Genomic DNA, 23,211 nt, shown 5'->3' with positions numbered 1-23,211 from the left:
TTTTTTAAAAACTGCTCATTCTTAAGGTGTGGGCTCTGAGTCAAAGGAATCAGGCTCACCTGAGTCTGAAATGTCTGTCTGGGGCCCCATCCCAGAGGTATGGACTCAAGAATCGGGCTGAGCCCCACCACCCCATCCCTGACTGACACATGCGCAGAATCGAGAAAACAATGATATAGACTAACCTTGCCCACAGTTCTGGGAATGCTCATGCTGAACGCTGTTAGCTTCTATGGCCTTTTTAAATACTGAAGTTCTAGGTATTTTTTCATGTATATTATCTCCCCAACTAGGCTATAAATTCTGGAGAAGTGAATGGTTACCCACTTAAGTATTCTTGACTGGACAATCAGACAAAGGAGCCTGGGGGGCTACAGCCCATAGGGTCACAGTTGGACATGACTGAGCAACTCACACACACACAGGCTATAAATTAAGAAGTCATAATCTTCAACTCTTATTCTATCATAACTCATTCTATCATCTAGCATGGTTCTAGTCAAGTTCCAGCACTTGCAAAGGCTTAATTACATATAGCTTAATGCATCTATTGTTGCTTTGAAATAGCACAGTAAAAATTTACAGAATTTTTTCAGAAAAGTATTTCACAAAAGCAGTTTTAACAGGTAGGAAAGTTACATTTGGCCTGCATCAGTGCTCTCAAATCTATTGTTTTAGAGCCTTGTACTGGGAAACCTGTGGAAGTTTATGGCAGCCTCAATAATGTTGCCTCGAGTCGTCCAAGTCCTAAACCCTAGAACATATAAACAACTGTTCCCTTACATGATAAAAGAGAGTTGTGGATGTAGTTAAAGACTTGAGACAGGGAGACTGTCCTGATCATCCATGAGCTCCCGACAACGTCCTCATCCTTGTAAGGTCCTAAGAAGCAGGAGGAGACACTATGACCAAGAGATCTATGACCCCAGAGGCAGACTTGAAGATGCTATAGTTTGAGTGTGAAGATGGAGCAAGTGGCAAAGAACCACAGAATGTAAGGAATGCGTTCCAGAAGCTGCAAGAGGCAAGGAGACAGTTACTCCCTGGAGCCTCATGAAGGAAGCAGCTCTGCCCACACCTTGACCTCACCCCCATCAGACTGATTTGGGGCTTCTGACCTCCAGAACTGTAAGAGAACTGATCTGTTCTGTTTTAAGCCACTAAATCTATGGAAAGATGTTATTGCAGCAACAAGAAACCAATACAAAGTTTTTGATGAGTTTTTATTGTGAAATATTGGATTTAGAAAAAAGTACAAAATGTCAACGGTCAGATGTGTACAGGTACAGTATTTCAATAGTCTATACATGTGAACAGTTTAACAGGTTCACTGCAGAATGCATATTTAGACCAATACAATCTAAAAAGGACTGCAATATTCACAGGCTATTAATACATAAATAACTGGAGCCAAAATGACCCTCACTGGTAAATGCTAATCAATAGCTGAAAGCAGCCTAAAAAAGCACAATATACGGCACACCATAGTATCTCCTTACAGGTCCACATTGAGAGGATATTAGGTCATTAGGTCAATACACTACAGATCCAGGACTGGGACTCATTACTAATTTATACAATTGCAAAATAATTAAGTTATAAAACCAGGTCATGGAATAAAGAGAGGCATTTAATTAGGACTAAATACTGTGAAGCCCCTAAAATGTTTTAGCCTCTGAATTTACAAAGCTTAATTATTTAGACTGACTTCAATTTTTAATCGCTTACCTACAAAAAAGGGGAAGGGGCACCTTTCTTTTGTAGCAGCTCCAACAAGGTGTAAGAACTATTACACAGTTTATTTTAAAACCACAATGACCACTGTGGATTGACAAATGGCTATGAATCCAGAATACAAACAGTATAAATTTTAAAGAAAGGTAATGACTGTATTATGAATTTAGCAAATCCTGAAAATATTAAAATCTGTGTTAGGAAGGCATTAGCTATCATTGTTAAGAGTACTAAATTTAGGAAAATTATTGCATGAGATCTCATAAAAACAAACTGGTTTAATTTTTCCAAGTCTGACTGATTCAATATTTTACTATCACTTGAAAATTACCCTAGATTATATGTTTTCAAACTGGATAAAAAATTATTTGAAATCAGTTTAAAATGAAACTTTAGGAACAATCTACTGAAACATGAATTATGTTAAAAACAATTAATACAATCATCCTGTGTTCTGAGGAAAGAGGATATGACATTCTTAGAAACCAATCTCCAAAACTGATAAATTTAATAACAATTTACTAAAAACAAATTTATCTTTGCCCATAAATTCCTAAGAGGAGACTTTCTACTCTGTACAGTATACCTGGCAATGTTTGATACTTTAAAAATGAACTGAAAAGTCTGAATTGGCATTTACTAAGTAGGAGATCAATTCTATTACAGGCTGAAAACCACTGGATCAGAATGCAATTAGTCAATAATTTCTCCTAACCTATCCCACCCTACCCTTAACCTTTTATAGACAATTTTAAAGACTCTGATATAATTTTCTTATAAATAGTGCCTGAATCTTACAGTAGATTCCAATTTATTCAAAGATAATCACAGAATGATTTAAAAGATATTTAATTTTTCCAGATTTGCTTTAAACTTACAATTTAAGTATGGTATACATAAATATTAACTTAGATAACCAAATATTATAGAGAAAGCAGATATATGGACCATTGAAGAAAAAATTTTTTAATTTTAATAAAAGAAAATAAAACATGTAACTCACAAAATATGAACATGAAGCCATATGACACAAAAAATAAAATTATTCTACCCATACTGATTTAAAATTAAATCTGTTGGGAACTATTTTAACATAATTCAATGAATTCAATGACCAACAGTTTCCCATACCACACAAAAACAAACCACGAAGTCATCTCAAGTCTAATGCATTGTCAGTTCTTAATGCAACCTCAAACATTTTACTAGCAACTTTTCCTTTTGAAATAGGCTTCTGTACATATGCATTTATATACAAACATTTATTAAACATGATTTTAAAACAAACCATATGTACAAAAGATCAGCATTCCTATAAATAAAAACATTAGGTGGCAAAAAGGCACTTGTAAGTAAAAATCTACAGTAGTTTTTACAAAACAAACACATTTTACCTTGGATACTGTACAATAAACATTAATTCCTATACCAATAATGAAAATACTAGTTTACTAACTAATGTTAACAACGTAACTTTTAAAAACATATTTACATATACTCTGAAGTTCATTTAATAAAAGCACCATGATTCTCTCCTATTTCATGTTGATGAAAAGTATAAACACAATTACCAAAAAACCAGTGTTCACAATTTTTCTTGTTCAAAAGTTTTTGTATTTCTGAATCGAAAACTATTTATATGAAATTATCATAGTGTAAAACAAAAAAACAAACAAAAAGCCCTGCTGTTCTGACTTCTGAAAACCATACCTACTCTATTATTGCATGTTGCATTTTATAAAGGGCACTAGTCATGCACTCCTTTACAATTGTTTAATACTATTGCTGGCAAAAAAGTTCCTGGATATCAAATAATTAAAAAGTTACTTCAAACCAGTTGAAGTTTCATTTGAATGTTTTACAACTTAAAAAATGCTGTATATCAATTACAAAAGTGAATAGGAAACACGCCAATTCATTTGGTGTGCAAAAATATTTTTTCACTACACAGAATTTAAGGGCTTCACAGAATTTTTTTCAAATTTTACATTTGCAGCAGAAATACTTAACAAATAAGCATTTTCTCAAGGGGATGTTAATATACTTCCACTTTTGTCAAACTTTTTACCCTTTGACAATGCTGCAACCTGTTTGAGTAGCTCTCTGTTTTTGGCCTGTGGGAGACAAAAACATTTACCATTAAAAATATTTCAAATATTAAGTCAAGCTGAAGAATACACACTATCAGAATGAAAGAGGTGATATATTTAGGCTCATCTCTTTGATATGCAGAAGGAAAACTTTAGATTGGTTTGTCAGCCCCCTTTGTAAATGTTCATATTAATGTGATTGTTGCCCAAAGATTCAACTGGTTACAAAAAAAAGCAACTTAAAAGTAAATCCATTTAAGAGGGTCAAGTTTTTAAATACGGGGAAAATATTTCGGCTTTATTGTAAAAAACATGAAGCAAAAGCTATGAATATAAGTATTATTTTATAATGAATGAGATCAAATAATTCAAGTGGTAATTTGAGAGGACCATTTCCAGAACAACTACAAAGACCTTCATTTTGATGTGTTAAAACATGCATAAGAGGTCCTTTCTGCAAAAATACAGACTTTATTACTTTGCCAAACAGACTACTCTGTTAACGATACTTAATTTTTTTTTGAAGCACCCATCAGAACCACATCTTTCTGGTCTTTTTCTGGTTGTTCCTTTTAATTGCCATACAGTTAATTTGGTATTGGCTTTGATATAATTTGAGCAGTTATACATCATCACTGTGGCTTATGTTTGAAAATCATTTTCCTTTACAAGTCTCAAGATTTTTTTATTATCTAGACTTTTTTAACCTCAGTGTTTTATCTTAATTTTAGCCCTTGTATGGCAAGGTAACACTGCCTTCTCAGTTTCCAATCTTACAATACAAACCTGTCTCAGGCTTTGTACTCAGCATCTCCCTCACCCTTCTCCAATCAATTCTCCCTAATTAATACCCATGACAACCCCCCAAATGCAAATAACCTAGCTATCTTATATTTGCAAGTCAAATCATTTTTTAATGTTCGACTGCATGATTAACAGCATTTCTCTATTCCATGATTATTAAATAATTAAGGTTATAATTAGGAGTTTCAGTTTCAAATTCAATTTCAGAAAACCATAAAGGATCTAAAAGGATTTTTATTTTCCCTTTAGAACTAGTTTGAGAAACTCAGAGGACAAATCAATGAGAATGCCTGGCAGTTGGTGAAAGTCAAATACACACACTCATTATCAATTGGTGTGTTGACCATCCTAGTAAATACGGTAGTCATAAATTGTTTTCTTTTCATTGTTAGCTACATATATTACTTAATTTATAATAGACTCACTGGCTAAAACAAGGAATCTTAAGAAACAAATTTTAAAATACAAACTAATGAAGGGCATAAAAAAAGGAAATGGTTGCAAAGTTGCTCCAAAGAGATCTTTGTCAGATCTGTAAGCTACATTATGTAGAAGTGTTTACAATGACATAGCAAATCATTAAAAAGTTAACTTTTAAACTACCTTTTCTCATTCATGATTAAAAAATAAAATACCAATGAGTTTATAATTGTCATATTCTAAGTATGAAATACAAAAACTCAAACGTTAGATATTACAAGGGTGGGGGAGAAGAGGGAGAGGATGAGATAAACGGAAAGCAGCATGGAGGCACATACACTAACATACACTAACATATGTAAACACACGGTCAGCAGGAATTTGCTATATGACTCGGGGAACTCAACCTGGGGCCCTGTGATAACCTAGAGGGGTGGGGATGGCGACGGGTGGAAGGGAGATTCAAGAGGGAGGGGATATATGTACACCTGTGGATAATTTATGTTGATGACAGACATCAAACCAATATTATAAAGCAATCATCAACCAGTTAAAAATAAATATTAAGAAAAACATTAGGTATTGAAAGAAGTTTTTCCTTTTAATTCTTTAGCAGCGAATTTCAATCTGCATGTATTATTTAGTATCCTAATCACATCATTAAATTTGCTGATAAATTATGTAAGAAAAAAGCCTTTAAGAAAAATCAACGGTCAGTTGCTAAAAGGAGACAAGTCTAAATCTTATTCTGATACAATTAAAATAATTTTATAATAGTATTTAATTATATGCATTAAAAATGTTTTATCCTAGCATTTATTACTTCTTTATTACGCACCATGCAAAAATCAATTATTTAAGAACTCTTAAGCAAGTTGAAAATGTTTAGAAATGCTGGCCTAAAGGAAAGAATATGTGGATTAAGAATCACAGATCCTTCTTGGTTCTGCCATTTATCTGCTATGTAATTGGAAATTTATTTTCTCCTATGTAAAACAGAACTCAAACCATCTACCTCAACAGGGGTTGAAAGAACTAATCAAATATACAAAACACTTAGCCTAACACACTGGCTGGTATACAGCAGGCATTCAAATGTTATTTCTCTTTTCCTTTTTATCACCTTATCCCCTAAATGAAGGTGTATTTTCTCTTAGGTATTCCTGATATTTCAGACAATCTGGTTACTATTTGGCTGGTTGGGTTTTGTTAAGGGGTTTGTTTTTTTTTGGACAGTTTTTTTTCTTGTGTTGCTCAGTGATTTTTCAGGTTTGATAATTTCAAATGTTTTGAGAACCATTAGAACAAGATAAATTTTCTGCTTCAGTGTTCAGTTTCTTATCACAGAAAGATGAGAAAAACAGTTCACTATATTTACTCAGGTAGAGAACCTTACTAGTACATGGCTGCTAAGGGGAATGGGGTTAAAAGAGGATACTTAACTGTGACAGAAGGTCACCAATAATAACACAAATAGGGAAGTGGTCTAACAGCAAGAATGAACATAAAACCTGAGTAACCTGAGGTGGGAGACAGTGCAGAACAGGAGAAAGTATAGTTAAATCTGAGTTAGAAGATGTAGGTTTCTATGCCACTTCTGACTATGTTTCCACAGTTTCACGTGTAAAATGAGGATACCACATAACTCAAAGTTACAGTAAGGTGCAAATAAGACAGCCTATGTAAAATTATGTTGAAAATGTACACTTCCATGTAATTATTAGTTATTATTCTATTATATGAAATTTCAGTTATCAACCAAGAAGAGGTGGGCTAGAGGTGGGCTAAGGATACTAAACAGATGAAAATGTCAAAGAGAAGTCCCCTGTGCTCACAACTATAAAATGAAACAACGAACTGCTCTTCTGAACAGTGAGACGTACTAAGGTTTATCAAATTTAAGTACTGCTCACAGGTTTTTTGCTGTATCATTCTGAATTTATTCATGTTTTGGCTACATCAAACTGGAGATCACCATGCAGAAGATTTTATTTCTAGTAATCACTCAGCACTAATAACCGAATGAGTGAAACAAAATAAAACTACTATTTGCTGGTGGATGAGAAATGATAATGTACAAGAAGCCTAGTATATAAAAAGGGCAAATCTCTCAGAAAAGAGGGCTGATGGGTATTTCCATAACTCACCACTCATTCAGCAAACTATCTGAATGTCTACTATGTGTCAGGCTCTACTAAAGTTTCTCTTCACAATTCTTTGTAACAGTCTAGACAACCTCTACCTTGAATTTCAGCAAGTTCCTAAATCCACTTTACAGTCTTACTCAATGTAAGCTATGTTCAAAGAATGAAGAACACAAAACCAAAAGATAGGAAGAGCAAATATCCCTTGGTGTTACAATGTCAAAAAAAAAAAAAAAGGTAGGGCAGTATTAATTCCTTCCTTCCCAAGCTGCACTCTCCCAACTAATGGACCAAAGTCTGTGTGCTGCCATCTTCTATGCTTTTAAGACAACAAATGTCAGAATGTATAAATTGATAGAACATGTAATTAACTTAGTGCGTCTGACTTCTAAATTCATGAGACCGGGGTGAAAAAAGGCTTGAAGAAGGGGATAACCTGTGTCCATGTTGGATGCTCTCCTTCTCTGTGTGCCAGACCTCAGACACCACTCTCTTTGTCACTATGGTGACTCCTGGCATCACCATTCAGTTGTTCTATATACAGAAATCCTACTGAGTACACCCTGCAGTACTTGGAGGCTGGCTTGTACAGGATCCCTCCTGTGGATACTGAGAGCCCTATTTGCTGCTGCTGCTGAGTTGTTTCAGTCATGTCCAACTCTGTGCAACCCCATCAACTGTAGCCCGCCAGGCTCCTCTGTCCATGGGGATTCTCCAGGCAGGAATACTGGAAAGGAATACCATTTCCTGCTCTAGGGGATCTTCCCAACACAGGGATCAAACCCAGGTCTCCCACTTTGGAGGCGGATTCTTTACCGTCTGAGCCACCAGGGAAGCCCAGAGGTCTGCTTGGCACTTTGGAAATCATAGTCCAAAGGTTAAGGTACACTCTTGGGCCTTGCATCTCTGCATGCAGCATGAATTTCCTTCACTTGAGGTCCCTGAAAATTGGTGTGTACCTCTACTTCTCCTCCCACTATCTGGGAGGAAACAGAAGAATAGCTACACAGTGTACTAAACTTAATTTTCACCTTAGTTTCAAGAATCTGAAAACTCCATCTAAATTTCAGGCAAAAGTTTTCAGATTTAATCTACTGAATCCCCTCTATCAAGTGATTTCAAGCAACTACTTTTAATGGGAGCAGGATTAAAAACTATTATAAACTCAAAATCAAAGCTGAAAGTGCTCAGGATATGCATAAATTAGGGATACCAATATGACTCTAAGAGAAAGAATACTGTTAACCAAGTTTAGCCATCCTTGCCTAACAGTTTACATGAATTATCTCATTTACCTGGAGTTGTTCCACTGTTTCTTTGTGAGCTTTTTCCATACTGTTCATCTTTGTTCTCAAGTTTGACTCTTGGTACTGAAAATCCGCCTTAAGCTCAGTTAACTGAAAGGTTAAAAAATATATAGATATATAAATATCCATATATACGCATATATACAACCTGATGAACAAACACACATCATTTTAAATATTTTTCACAGTAAACTCACAATTCATTATAAAATGGAGAACGTTAACAGATTCCTGCATTTTGTAATTTATCTAGAATTTCTGTTTTGTGAAATGAATTCTATCTAATTTACTAGTTTAACACTAATATTAAGATAATATTGAAACATCAGTAAAATTTTGAGAAGTTGCTGTTTTTGTTTCTTTTTAATTTGGCAACTGGTATGCCAACAGGAAAGCTTAGTGGTTAATGTTCTGGAAAATGCTTTGGTTAAAACATACTTTGCATATAAAAACAAAGTAAACTGTACAACTGGTTTCAAGTTAAAATAATCTTTCAATGATAGAAAAAAAAAGGTTCACATTGGACAAGTATGAAAAACAGAGAAACAGTTTTATCAACTGAAAGCTATATTGCTTTTCCTTTAAATTTTATGTCCAAAACTCTGTATCTGATACCTCCTAAGTGCTGAGGTAAAAATGGAGAACAAAACACAGAAATACAACTAACATGGAATGAGAAAGCAAAGACGATTACTTTAAAATTTGCGCTTAGACAACTTAAGTGATTTGAGAAAGACAGCTACTACATGACAATTTTTCTTCATAAATATAGATGGCCTAAAGATATAAAATTTCATGACTTCACACTAAAAAATAAGTTGGTATTATATAATTTCAATAAAAGAACCAGGTAGAAGAAAGCTTTTGGTCATTTTTATTTATTGATTGATTTTTATTATTTTTTTAAATTGGAATATAGTTTTCACTGCTCTGTCAGCTTCTGCTGTACAATAAAGTAAATCAGCCTTACATATATGTATATCCCCTCTTTTTTGGATTTCCTTCCCATTTAGGGCACCACAAAGCACCAAGTAGACATCCCTGGGCTACAGGTTCTCGTTAGTTATCTACTTTATACATAGCAGTACAGTATAGTAATGTCAATCCCACCCCCACCTTTCCCCTTGGTATCCAGGTTTGTTCTTTACGTCTGCATACCTACTTCTGCTTTGCAAATAAGATCATCTTTACCACTTTTGTAGATTCTACATGCTTCCGGTTATTTTTAAATGGTTTTCATTACGTAAGTTTTAAAGGTTTGCAAGTTCTTTTCTGTAACTACCTACCCAGTAATCACTAAACAAAGAAGTACACCCAAAAGACAAAAAGGAAGTCATGGTGTCTTATTTCTGATTTTCTGAATAAAAGCTCTCGCTTCTGTCAAATTCAAAGAATAACTGAATTCTGTTTTCTATATTACAGAGGAATTCCTGTGCTGAAATACCAGTTCACTACAGATAAACTATGATATTCTCATCTCTATATCGTAAGTTGCCTCCATATTATTAAATTTCTGAAAAATAAGAACATGTCTCCTTTCTTATTATTCTATCTTTTTATCCTTCTGATCTAGTATGTGGCTGGCTGCAGAAGTCACTGAATGAAGTGAACTAAATTCAAGAAAATAACATGACTGTCTTACATTTACACTGTAAGAAAAAGGTGTACATATGTAGCTATTTTAGGCTTACAATTATTTTCCTCAAAATACTGCAAATTTCCATGCCCATCAGTGTTTAGAAAAAAGGAACACTAACAAAAACAGAAAAATTTTACCTAAACGCACTAATAGACTAGTCGTGCTAGAAAAAGAAAACAAAATCTAAGGAAGCCAAAATTCCACAACTCATTACTACTTGGTTTTGGAATCACTGCTATTTTATAGTAAACTTACCATTTTACTCAACTTTTATCTAGGTTAGTACATATAGACCTGTCTTTGTGTAACAGAAATTTCTCTAAAATTTTGAGTGTAAAACAAATTTTCGTTAAAACTAACCGAAAATATTCTGTTACTAAGCAAAAAGAACCATAAGACACTCATAATTTTGCTACTTTTATGTCAATTCTAAATTTCATATATTGAATTTGCTTAAGGTAAGGTATAAATGTATTAAAATAAATTTAAATCTGTTAACCGTCAAGGTGAGGGAAAATGTAATGTAAAAGTTACATTTTTTTACATGAATGTCAGAAATACAAGCCAATTTAGATTCAAGCATTACCGTGGATACTTGGAGACAGCTATATTCATAATTATGTCTTGTTTGTAATTTTAAGAAGAGTATTTTTAATGTTTTCCTATTGCAGTAATGTTTGAAATAGGTCAAACTAGATAGTCCAGGACCATAAAACAAGTACAGATATATAGGTTCTACCCTCAAAGATGACCAGACCCAGTAATAGAAGCTATGAGCACTTATACAAGGACTTTACATTTTCATTTCATTACAATCATCCCATGAGATGGTGTTAATACTCTCACTTTTAAAATGGGAAAATTGAGGCCCAAAGAGGTAAAATTCAGCTCAAGTGCACAGAGAAATATTACAGCTTTTTACTAAACAGACTATGTATTTGATTATTCCTCTTGATCTAACATATAAAGTTCTAACAAGCAGACTTAACTTTCCACCTTATATATAGCTAATCACTATCACATAGGAAATTCCCATAGCATTAATTTTCACAGTTATTTGATCCCGATTGAAATAGACAATTGGTATATAAAAGACTGCATTCAATTCAATTACTTTCTTTTATCAAAAGAATTGACACAATATTCACTTATATCTCATTTTCAAATTAAGACATTAGACCTAACTTTAGATTTCTGGCTTAGCGAAACTAATATCCAGAAATTATTAGAATTTTATAGCCCTCAACTAATTCTGAGAACTAAAATTCTGAAATACTGTTTCTATGTATCATCATTAGATGGCTTAGGTTCCAATTTGCACCTCTGTGTCTTGTAAGAATCATGCACAACACACATCCAAGTTATTAAAGAAAGTTTAGTAAAATTTGCAGTTATCAAGCAACAGTCAAGATGTAAATCTTACCAGGCTTCAGTGAACCATGTACTTACCTTTTTATCTTTTTCTAAAATGGTCTGGTCTCTCTGCTGTAAGAGACGTTTAAGTGACATCACTTCTTCTTTCAGTTGACTTATAAGGACAAAATTGTCTGTTCCCCCACTATCTGCTGACTGATTTATAGAGCTACTAAAAAGAAAAAAGTAAAACACAGTTAAATGAAGTAGAAGGAAAATTAGCAGGTGTTCAAATTGCATAAATTAGACAATTCCACAAACATCCTTAAGGCTAATGCAAAAAAATATGTACCTGACAGAAATGGATGCAACTGGCAAATTACCTTACTAATGGCACACATTACATACACCTGCAGAAATATAATTCAGTATTAGCTTTTAGGGGGTCAATACTTCTAGTGTAAAGCAATAGGCAGCCAATTTGTACAGTAACATCAGCAAACTTTTGGCTAATGAACTAAAACAAAGTCACTCTCATAATACTTTAAATCTAAAAACATTTTCCAAGCAGGTCAATCTCAAATACCACAATTAGTTTTGTGTTTCACTGAAGAATAATTAAGATACAGAGAATTCAGACTTTTTTTTTTCAAAACCCAAATTTATGCCCCAAATAGAATAACATAGTTCAGTGCCACTTTCTTATTACTAAAATTAAGTTAAAAATTTTAACTGATTATGTTTACTCTTCGAGGTGACTCAAAGAAGTCAATGTAGAAGATACCTGTTTCTATTCTTTTACCTAGTAATAACTGGCAACCAGCCATAATTGTTCAACTAAGTTGAATTTTCACAGCACTAAAGGAATTAATTTTTACCTATCTCCATTAGATGGCTTAGATTCCAATTTGGGCTTTTTCTTTGGAGTTTCATTCTGAATTGCTGCAGAGGATTTATGGCTGAAACCAAACATTAACAAAAATAATTAGAGTAAAAAGGGAAGAGGCACCAAAGGAAAATTTATTTTTCTTCCCCTAAAACATTACTGAACATCAATTTTTTTAAAGCCTAAGTAACAAAGTTAAAGAAATGTCACATTTTTAAAAATACATGTCAAAGTATTTCAGTAACTATATTAACATATTTACCTCTGTTTCCACAGTCCCTGTTCTTGTTCTGGACTCAGATTGCTGATTCTGAAAAAGACACAAATGACATCTAATAACATTTAAAACATCAACATTTTAACAGCATTCTTCCCAATGGAATCAAATGATATATGTTTATACTCTTTTGTTCAATGAAAGGCATATTCAACTAAGTTTTCAGACTAAGCTAATATATACTGAATAAATCACATTTTAATGAAATAAATTCTAATCAAATGACTACTGGCCATCTTGTTTAAGAAAAGTACAATGACAGGGACTGAATTTTCTTTTTAATTAGGATTTTTACAATTCAATATCATATTAAGGGTTAGGGTATATGAGCATGAAAATTAAAGTAATAGGGTTCTATAATGCAAAGTCTGAAAATCATCCTACTTAGGCTACCCTTACTATTTTAGACAGAAGATATTTTATCTTAAAGTTAAGGCCTTCCTAATAATCCTACATGGAGATGAACTGGAGTAACTCAGGTAGCTCAGAATAGTGTCAGGCTAAACCAGGAAATATCTGAATTTCTTTCCTAGTTTTCCTAAGAATCCTCTCCTCCAAAGTCTCCAGTCTTTCATTAGGCTGTACTCTAGAGCAGTCAAGCTGCAAATATTAGGAAATCGCATAGAAACAAGTGATTTTACTTTTCCTTATAATTACTGCTGCTGTTTAGTCACTAAGTCATGTCCGACTTTTACGACTCCATGGACTAACCTGCCATGCTCCTCTGTCCATGGGATTTCTCAGGCAAGAATACCGGAATGTGTTGCCACTTCCTTCTCCAGGGGGTCTTCCTAACTCAGGGATCGAACCTGCAGTCTCCTGCTTGGCAGGTGGATGGATTCTGTACCACTTAGCCACCTGGTAAGCCCCTTATAATCACTACTACAGTACTGCTTCTTTTGCATTATGCCACAATGCTAATAACCACTTAATAATTCACTATGAAATGTCCATACCTTTCTCCTGTATTTTCACATTAGCCAATCCTTCACTAACCTCTAAGCATCTCCTATGTATGTATCAGACACCACGTAAAATGCTGCCTGTTGAACAATGTGGGGCTTTGGGGGCACTGATCCTCCAAGCAGTGGAAAATCTTTGCACAGTCAGTCCTCCATTTAGGAGGTTCTGCATCTAGATTCCATCACCCACAGATCATGAACTATAGTAAATATTTAGTAAAACAAAACAAAATCTGAGTATGTAAGTGGACCTAAGCAGTTTAAACTTTTGTTCAAGGGTCTACTTGAACCTTATACAATGTAAGAGGTGTTAGATGACCTGGGCTGTGCAACCTTTTGCAACTTACTGAAAATCCCTGAGCCTCAGTTACCTCATCTGCAAAATGGATATAATGCATAGCTTATAGGGAATATGAGGGTTAAATGAGTTACGTATGTAAAATATTTAGTACAGTGCTACATACACAATAGAAATATGTACATGTGTTTGTGTGTGTGTATATAAAATTTATTGCTGTTGTAGGTGTAGAAGTTTTTTAACCATGTTCTTAAGTGAAAGTGAAGTCGCTCAGTCGTGTCCGACTCTTTGCGATCCCATGGACTGTAGCCTACCAGGCTCCTCTATCCATGGAATTTTCCAGACAACAGTACTGGAGTGAATTGCCATTTCCTTCTCCAGGGGATCTTCCCAACCCAGGGCCTGAAGCCGGGTCTCCCGTGTTGTAGACAGACGCTTTACCGTCTGAGCCACCAGGGAAGTCCTGTTCTTAAGAATCAGCTATAAATAAATAAGCCGGGGAAACAACAGCTGAAATTCTATCAACCTGAGCTATTTTCTACTTGTGGTGGGAAACAGCAACCCTACTGAGGAATTCAGTTGCCATTTTCTCTTACAAATTTCATTAAAAGCACTGGCAAGTTATATGCATTGGCAAAGTCTAGACCTTGAAATGAGAAAAATCACAAGAGTGACTTAATAGAAACACCTGGAATCTGAGCTTTCTGAGGTGGGCTTTTCTTGTATCCGTATCAACCTGAGTTTCTTCCTTCCTCCAACCCCCATCAATTTATATCACAATATGTAAACTGTCTGTAATCATCTTCATCCCCTGAATTTCAGATATGACTCCACCAACTGGTGGCCTACTCATCACATACAAAATATTTACATTTCTTAAATAATCAAAAGGAAAATTAAAAAATCAATCCATTCTTTTTCCCTTTACTTTTGAAACCTGTCATTCTTTCAAAAGATTAAGTTACTGTGACAATGTTAGATCTTAATAAACATAAGGTGCGTGTGTCCTTTCACCTCATGTTAGAACAAATTCATCCGTAAAGGACAAAGAAAAGAGATATTCCAGCTGAGTCTGAGAAACAGGTCCGCCAGTTACCATCATGGTAGTTATTTTTTCATATTTTTCCCTAAACCAAGAAGTGAAAATAAGGAAGATTTATGTTCCTTTGCTCCTTGTAATTCTCCAATAGAGATCAGAACATTTCTTCAAAGTAGCCAGGTTAGAAAGCACTATGTAATCTACCACTGTTATGTTCAGAAAGCACTACAGCACAGTGACAAATGAAAAATGGCTAGAGAAGCAAACAGTATCAGTACCTCAATGAACCCCCATAATCTAATACATGTGCTTGCCTAAAGTTTAGAGTCAAATGTTGTTTATTAGACAGACCTATAAAATACTACAAATATATCATCTGTGTTCCTAAATATGGCAGACATCAGTTTTCTGTACATGAAACCATGTTTTGACTACCTAGAACTTGAAAAACATTCAGAGAAATTTGAGAAAATATAATAAATTCTCCTGAGTGTGTAGCATGTCCCTTTTTTCTCCATTTTAATTTTTGTGTTCACTTTCCATTTAAATAGTCTTGATTTTCCGTGAAGACTAAAGCCACACTTTAAAAAAAAAAAAAAAACCTTTACACACATTAAGGATTACTATATTACTACTATTTAACTTTTCTTCCCAAGACAATTTAAAAATCAAGTAGCTGATATTTGAATACAGTTCCTGTTTTTAAAAACAGCAAAGTACCACCAGTCAGATTTTTGTCTCACATTTTGGGAATCTTCAATGTTTAGAATGCTTCTATCACAGTCACAAATGATAGTGTTACAATCTGTTCTCCAAAAATACAAAATACATTTCCTAGTCACTGGTTAAAATTTATTTTAACTAAAACAAGTTAATAGTAACTGCTGCTGCTGCTAAGTTCTTTCAGTCATGTCCAACTCTGTGCAACCCCATAGACGGCAGCCCACCAGGCTCCCCCGTCCCTGGGATTCTCCAAGCAAGAACACTGGAGAGGGTTGCCATTTCCTTCTCCAATGCATGAAAGTGAAAAGTGAAAGTGAAGTCGCTCAGTTGTATCCGACTCTTCGCAACCCCATGGACTGTAGCCTACCAGGCCCCTCTGTCCATGAGATTTTCCAGGCAAGAGTGCTGGAGTGGGTTGCCATATCTTCTCCAAATAGTAACTGAGGCAAATGTAATTTTTACAAGTAAAATCCTAACAATCCTTTGAATAGTGAGGTTTTTGATATCACGAATCAATGAAGTATTAACTGTGTACTTGTATTATGACTTCATTACATGATAACTTTATTCTGTAATTCCCGAAATATATGATCTTCACATTTATGGTAAACAACTTAACAGACTCACTATGTGTAATTCTGTACACTGAATAAAGTGAGGAAATAGCCCTAGACACTCAAGAGGCTTACCACATACTAAACTAGTACACAGCTAGCATTTACAAAAAGTTAAACACCAAAATCAGGTATTAAAATGCCACAGAGGACTTTGGAAAACATGCTTTCAAAGTACTTACTTATGATGGCTACTGCTGTGACGATGGTGGTGGTGATGGTGGTGGTGGTGGTGTTTTGCATGATGCTGGTCTTTCTCAGTAAGAGATGAAGATGATGAATTTGAATGTGAAGATCCAAGGCTCTTCCTTTGTTCTTTTGTCTTCTGTAAAACTCTCTTGTATGATAAAGTACAAAGCCAGCATAATAACTTCCCATCAACCTTTTAAAAGACAATACTTACATATTAGATTAAATGTATCTGCAACTGGCTATAAGTGAAACCAGGTGAAGATAAGCTGTTAAACTTCTGACTCTCTCTCTTGCACACAGAGTTTTGCAAAATGGAAGTAAAATTAGACTTTCTGAATCTTGGGAAAACACTTGTTTAGAGGCTCACAAAATGGCAAAGGATGATATATGGACATCCATTAGTTTGATGAATTTGAATTTATAGAGAGAAATTTGTTTTCTTATTACTGGCAAATAAACATAAATTGATGACAGATATATTTCAAAGAAACCTTATCTAAGCACTAACCTGAATTCTTAAATCACTGTTATTACTAAAAAGACAAAGTACCTATCATGACAGCAAAACTGTTAATTTACAGAAAAAAAGGAGAGATTGAATGACACACAGAACCAATTTTCATTTGCAAATTCACCACCTACAAGCTAAAAACTATGTCACCCCTAAATCAACTTGCAGCACTTTTGTGATCATTCACCCACATGCTTCTCTAGTCACTAAGTCGTGTCCAACTCTCGCGGCCCCATGGACTGTACAGCCTGCCAGGCTCCTCTGTCCACGGGACTCTCCAGGGAAGAATACTGGAGTGGAAACCCACATGCACAGAGCAGCTCAAAATTTGTGTAGCTAGACTGCAAATGTTCCCAGATGAGGTTGAATAAGGTGATGTTCTGCTGCCTTTTTTCAGCTCTCACATTATAAACAAGTATCCTTTTCACAGTCTACCTAGTGTTTTTTATTGTTTTATTTTTATTCTATTTATTTTTTATTGTTTTTTTACTGTTTTTATTGGTGATTTCACTATTAACATTGTCCCCAAGTGTAATGCTAAAGTAATGTAGTGTTCCTAAGCACAAGGTGGTTGTGTACCTTACGTGGAAAACTGTTGTTCAGTTGCTAAGTTGTGTCCGACACTTTTGTGACCCGTGAACTGTAGCCCACCAGGCTCCTCTGTCTGTGGGATTTCCTAGGCAAGAATACTGGAGTGTGTTGCAATTTTCTCCTCCAGGGGATCTTCCCAACCCAGGGATCGAACCCATGTCTCCTGCATTGGTATGTAGATTCTTTTATCGCTGAGCCACTCGGGAAGCCCTTACGTGGAAAACACCTATGTTAGGTAAGATTCAATCGGGCAGTTATAGTGCTGTTTGCTATTGAGTTCAATGTAATCAATCAACAATGTATATAAGTACGGTGTTTTTAAACAGAGACATATACAAAACAGGATTAGCTATTGATTGACTCTACCAGATTGTGACCAGAGGCAGGAACCTAATCCTGTATTGCCCTAGGAGCCACAGTTCAGTATTCACTAACTCAGTGTTCGCAGCAAGTTTATAGAACAAAACTATGACAAACAATGGAAGTCCACTGTACGCGTATCAATGGGGAAGAAAGGAGATTTCTTTCCAAAATTATTAAGACTAAATCTATAAAAATTAGGGTTCTATCTTCTATTTGTTCACATAAGAATGCTGAAGGGACATGTTTTCCAACTAAGGTACATATATTGCTGTAGAGGGACCTAGGAGAGCCCCTCAAAGTGACAGTCATCCTCCCAATCAATTGACACTGACAGACATCAGGAAGCCTGTGTGAATGCTCAGCAGAGCAATGTCACACACACACACACATACTTTTACTACAGGTAGAGGGAAAAAAACCAATGATATAAAATATGAGCCTCAAATCAAAAGGCACATGACTAACTTAGAAACATGTATATGTTGAAGCCTCATCAGGTTTTTTTTCACACTAGCAACATCAAGTAACTAGCAAAAGGTTAAGTAGCTGAAAGGATTTAAAAGCAGTCAGCAGTTTTTTCCACACAAAATGTTGGATAGCCAAAGAGTACAGAACAGCCATCACAGAATACTTTTTAAAGTACGTGTGCTGTGCTTAGTCACATGTTCGACTCTTTGTGACCCCATGGACTGTAGCCCACCAGGCTCCTCTGTCCATGGGGATTCTCCAGGCAAGAACACTGGAGTGAGCTGACATGCCCTCCTCCAGGGGATCTTCCCAACCAGTGATGGAACCCAGGTCTCCCGCATTGCAGGCGGATTCTTTATCGTCTGAGCCACCAGGGAAGCCCAAGAATACCGGAGTGGGTAGCCTATCCCTTCTCCAGCGGATCTTCCCGACCCAGGAAGCAAACCAGGGTCTCCTGCAATGCAGGTGGATTCTTTACCAGCTGAACTACCAGGGAAGCCCCCTTTTTAAAATAGAGTAACCTTGATTGATCAAGATGAATCTACATATGATGCCAACAAGGAGAAAATGTACTGTTTGTGCACTATCATCTAACCACCTGCTTTCAGGGACTCAAAGAATACATCAAGCTTCAGTAATGTATTAATCATAAAAACTTCCAACTTGTTTGTGATGTATTTAATTTCCAGAAAACGTCATAACATAAATAAAACATACCTTTCTTCTTCCTTCCTCCTTCCGATCAAAAGCACATTGTTGTTTGCACTGCTCACAAGTCTGAGGTGGTCCATATTTTTTTTCTGAATTTGTGCAACGCTGACACTTTGTACCAATAAATGCCGCAATTATGTTACAGTACTGACAGGGTTTAGGCTGAAAAAAACAGATATGTATTTTCTTTAACTGAGACATTTAAAAATACTAAAATTCTGGTGCATAACCTAATCTCAGTGCACAGGACATATTCCAGGAGTTAATAAAGGAAATGTCATAATGGGCGAAAAAATTTGTTAATTATGTTGCTCTATTATAGTCAAAGACATTTACTTTATTCGTTTACTAACACTTATTTCTAGACTCATGAAACTTTTTACTCTATTAAATAAATAACACCATAAGAAATGTATTTATGATTCGCACAGTATGTTATATAACACAAAAGCTACACGTAAAATAGTTCCAATCAAAGGAACACACTTATAGAAAAGTTTCATATATCCATATTTGAGGGAAAGAATTTCTACTAATGTCCTGTTAGTTTAATTACGTTATCATTTATTCAGCATACATTTAACAGTTTTCATCATATAAGTACAGATGATGCAAGGAACAGATGAGTTTTCAACTAAAAAATTTGGCACAAGCGAATTCAATTCAACTATAACAAACATACCTTGATTTTCTTTGATATTCAAGACAACCCAGATTTTAGAAAGCCTTAAGGCGAGCAATTTTACTAATCATGACTTTAATATACCAATAATGAGTGCAATATACATAAAAGACAAGAATTATACTAGGATAACTTCTTGACTTTTGAGACTAAATTCCTGAACACTGTGCCGTATACAAAAACTGTCAGAGATTCTAAGGAAGGGGGAAAATATAATTATGCAAATTATGACATGTAGGTTTTCTAAAATCAGGAGTTTGTTATATTTGATTCTTTAAAGAATAAGATCATAAATATCACATTGAAATTCAATATATATAAACATGCACATAATATGACTGTTTTAAATATTGTCTTCCCAGTTGACCCTCCATAGAAAGTTTCTTTCCTGAAATATTTCGCTACTTTGAAACATTTAAGAACACAGCAATATATTTTTTTTAAAGGTGAATCTTTGTGAAAACATTAACAGATCTGTGCCAATAAGATAAAAATATAAGATATACTTACAGTGCCAAATTGCTTCACATTTTGAGCACACTTCTTACAAATTGTATTAGTTTTGCTGAAAAGGAAATTGTATATAGATGATGAAACTTATGCAGCACAATGTTGAACTAAAGCAAGTAGTCAAAGTGTACTATCTGCTTTAGTAGTACTTAAAACTTATTCTAACACAGAGCAAGAATTTTTCAAAAATACCAACATAAGATCTTTTCAGGGCTGTATATTATCTAAGTTTACTCCTCTTAATTAAGATAAATGGTTTGACATGTTTTTATTGCATATTTTAAATGGAAACAAAACTAAAATTCTATCATTTCCTATTTAGTTCCAAAATCTTCACTTGCCACTATGTATGCAGAGCATCAGTGCCTACATAACCTTCCACTGTTTGTTCTTCACTATTATGATGCTTATACCTACTTGTGAAGAAATTATTATTCTTCATTATTCTTTTTATAAGCTCTTCTATGGGTACTGAGGCTCTAACAGGAATCACTCCATTAAAAGATATGTTTTTCTTCCACTGGTGACAAGTTACTAGACTTTGCTATAGACCTTTCCTCAAGTCCATGTCAGTACTAATGTTCTACCTTAAGTTTTTTTGATGTGGACCATTTTTAAAGTCCTTACTTGGACTTTAAACAAACAATGCATGGTGGATCTTAGCTCCTTCACCACGGATGGAACTTGTACCCTCTGCACTGAAAGGCACTTAACCACCGAACTACAAAAGATGATCCTGTCTTTTTTTTTTCACATCTTAACAATAACAATTGATATTTGCAGTTTTCATTAGCAAGGCTATATATTTTCCTTGCAATATTTTTAATTTCCTCAGGTATGAAGTATAGCTGTAAAATACTCATTAATTTTTGGTGAACATTCTCTCTCCTACTATGTAGAAACACGTATTAAGTGCTTACAACTAAAATTTTGAGAAACTAAATCATTTTATTTTAAAAAGCTTTAATATATATATGGGGTTACAAGCCTCAAGTATTCCTTACAGACAATACTTTGCCTTTAACAATCAAAAACTGTTCAATATACAAACCTCTCTTGTTGAAATTCTGATCTGCAGTAAGTACATTTTACAATAGGATGAGCAATCCGACATTCCTGTAATAAGACAATATATTAGTCAGTATCTATCTCGAAGTCCCAAATTTCACTTTTCTGGTGGAAAATTATTACTCAACCTAGTCAAATGTCTGAAATGTCAATAAAATCTGTCCCCCAACGAAGACAATTGAGTGATTTTATCAAATAAGTGGCCAATTACAGCATAATTCCTTAGGGAAGGCTTAGGTGTCTTTGTCTTTATTAGATGTGGGGGGTACTCAACAGATGAAAATTACAGAAAGCTGTCAGGGCCGACCCCAAGGACTGGTTAATGTGAAACTACTTGTTATTTTGCACCGTCGCTCACAGACAGCATCCCGGCTTTAATGGGATGGGAGGAGCTCCAAATCTTAGAGCATTCTGTTCCCAAGCCAGACGCTTCGCTTTCCCGGACAGGGAAGGAGGATGCCATCAGCTCTGCGGCTTCGGGTTCCTAGCAAGAAAGTGCAAACACCGTCCTCTGCCTCCCGGTGGAAGGAGAGGACAGACCAGACAGAAAACCGAGAGGCAAACGTCTCCACCCCGGGGTCTCTGCGGCATAGACAGGTGGCTGCCTCACGCAGCCCCACCCCGAGACCCCCTCAACGTTGCTGGGGCCCGGACCCTTCTAGGGCCGCCTGGAAGAGGGCAGGGCTCTGTCCTCCTCTCAGGGGCTTTCCCAGCGGATGCCCAGGTCCTCGGAGAACCGGGTCTCTGGGTGAGGAGGCGAGAACTCCAAACCCCCAAGACGCCAGCGAGGAGAAACGGGGGGGGGGGCTGCAGTGCCACACGGGCACCCAGCTCCCTCGGGCCACGGCCGAGGAAACCCCGCCCGCCCGCCATCCAGCGCCCACGGACCTTGCAGAGCTGCTGGCCCTGGGAGAGCTCCTCGAAGGGATAGCGCTGGGTGCACTTGGTGCAGGCGTACAGGGCCGAGGCCGCCATCCTGCTCCTCAGCCTCCTCCTCTACCGCCGCCCGCTCCGAGGCGGAGCCCCACGGGGAACTCAGGCGCCGCCGCCGCCGCCGCCGCCCGGGCCGCGCGGGCTCCTCCTCCTCCTCCCCCGCCCTCGGCCTCGCGCCCACCAGACCCTCGCCGCCAGAGCCCGAGGCCCCGCGGCCGCAGCCGTCTCCCTCCGCCTCCACTTCCGCCCCAGCCCACCCAGTGACGCCGTCCCAGCCGCTCCCGCTTAGGCCCCGAGAGCGGCGGAGGGAGACGAAGCGGGGAGTTTCGCTGCGGTTTAGCTGCGCGGCGGCAGATCCGCTTCCTCCTCGGCCTCCCCTTCCCCACCCCTGATTGGCTGAGGCGGCGACTGCGTCACTCGGCCGCCCCGCCCAGCTTTTGACCCCCGCTACGCCGGGCGCGCCCACAAAGGGAGGACGTCGCTGGCCAATAACAGCCAGACACCCTCAGCGCGCGAAAGCAGCTTTAAACTCGCCCCGCCCCGAGGCCCCGGTGGCGGCTATTTCCAGCAGCCAGTCCCAGGTTTGCGTGGGAGCTCCCAATCTAATTGGGCAGTTGTTCGTGGAGGTTTACTCTCTGCCCCGACTCTTTTTTTTTTTCTCCCCTTGACTTCCATTGGACCAAATCTCTAGGCCCCTCCTTATCCTATTTGTTATTGGCCGAAAGGGAAGTACCTCACCTGGAGAGGCGTCCCCGGGTCAAACTCAAGCTCTCTCCGGCGTTTAGCCCGAGGGAAGTGATGGAGGGTTTTGAGCTTCGAATTCGGCTTTATTTTATTCCATTCGACTCACTCGCCACTGGAGAAACCAAAACCCCTCGCCCAGGTTCCCCCC

The 23,211-nt window shown here is 36.7% G+C and overlaps 1 protein-coding gene across 2 annotated transcripts; it reads right to left on the bottom strand.

Annotated features, from left to right (window-relative positions):
* Positions 1 to 1,204: 1,204 nt before the first annotated feature.
* FAM76B (family with sequence similarity 76 member B) lies at positions 1,205 to 22,634 on the bottom strand. 2 transcript variants are annotated; one of them, XM_040257891.1, is made up of 10 exons: positions 22,275 to 22,634; positions 21,370 to 21,434; positions 20,319 to 20,373; positions 19,133 to 19,288; positions 16,473 to 16,672; positions 12,640 to 12,687; positions 12,370 to 12,450; positions 11,588 to 11,720; positions 8,488 to 8,589; positions 1,205 to 3,848 (listed from the first exon to the last, which is right to left on the bottom strand). In XM_040257891.1, exons 1-10 carry the CDS (start codon positions 22,359 to 22,361, stop codon positions 3,759 to 3,761), a joined length of 1,017 nt encoding a protein of 338 aa, XP_040113825.1. In that variant the 5' UTR covers positions 22,362 to 22,634; the 3' UTR covers positions 1,205 to 3,758. The 2 variants fall into 2 exon arrangements, with proteins under 2 accessions (XP_040113825.1, XP_040113824.1); XM_040257890.1 differs by having other exon boundaries at positions 11,588 to 11,723; positions 22,275 to 22,452.
* Positions 22,635 to 23,211: the final 577 nt, after the last annotated feature.

Source organism: Oryx dammah, unplaced genomic scaffold (genome assembly GCF_014754425.2).
Source record: "Oryx dammah isolate SB20612 unplaced genomic scaffold, SCBI_Odam_1.1 HiC_scaffold_17, whole genome shotgun sequence".
NCBI lineage: Eukaryota > Metazoa > Chordata > Mammalia > Artiodactyla > Bovidae > Oryx > Oryx dammah.
The sequence above is the reverse complement of the archived record's forward strand: the minus strand, read 5'-3'. Positions and strand labels throughout refer to the sequence as shown.

Excerpts from the sequence above, each read along its gene's own strand:
- FAM76B (XM_040257890.1), bottom strand. The coding sequence starts at position 22,361 with ATGGCGGCCTCGGCCCTGTACGCCTGCACCAAGTGCACCCAGCGCTAT. Across the intron at positions 12,688-16,472 it reads CACAGCAGTAGCCATCATAA|AATCAGCAATCTGAGTCCAG; the intron begins GTAAGTACTTTG and ends TGTCTTTTTCAG. Across the intron at positions 11,724-12,369 it reads AAGCCATCTAATGGAGATAG|TAGCTCTATAAATCAGTCAG; the intron begins GTAAAAATTAAT and ends TTTTCTTTTTAG.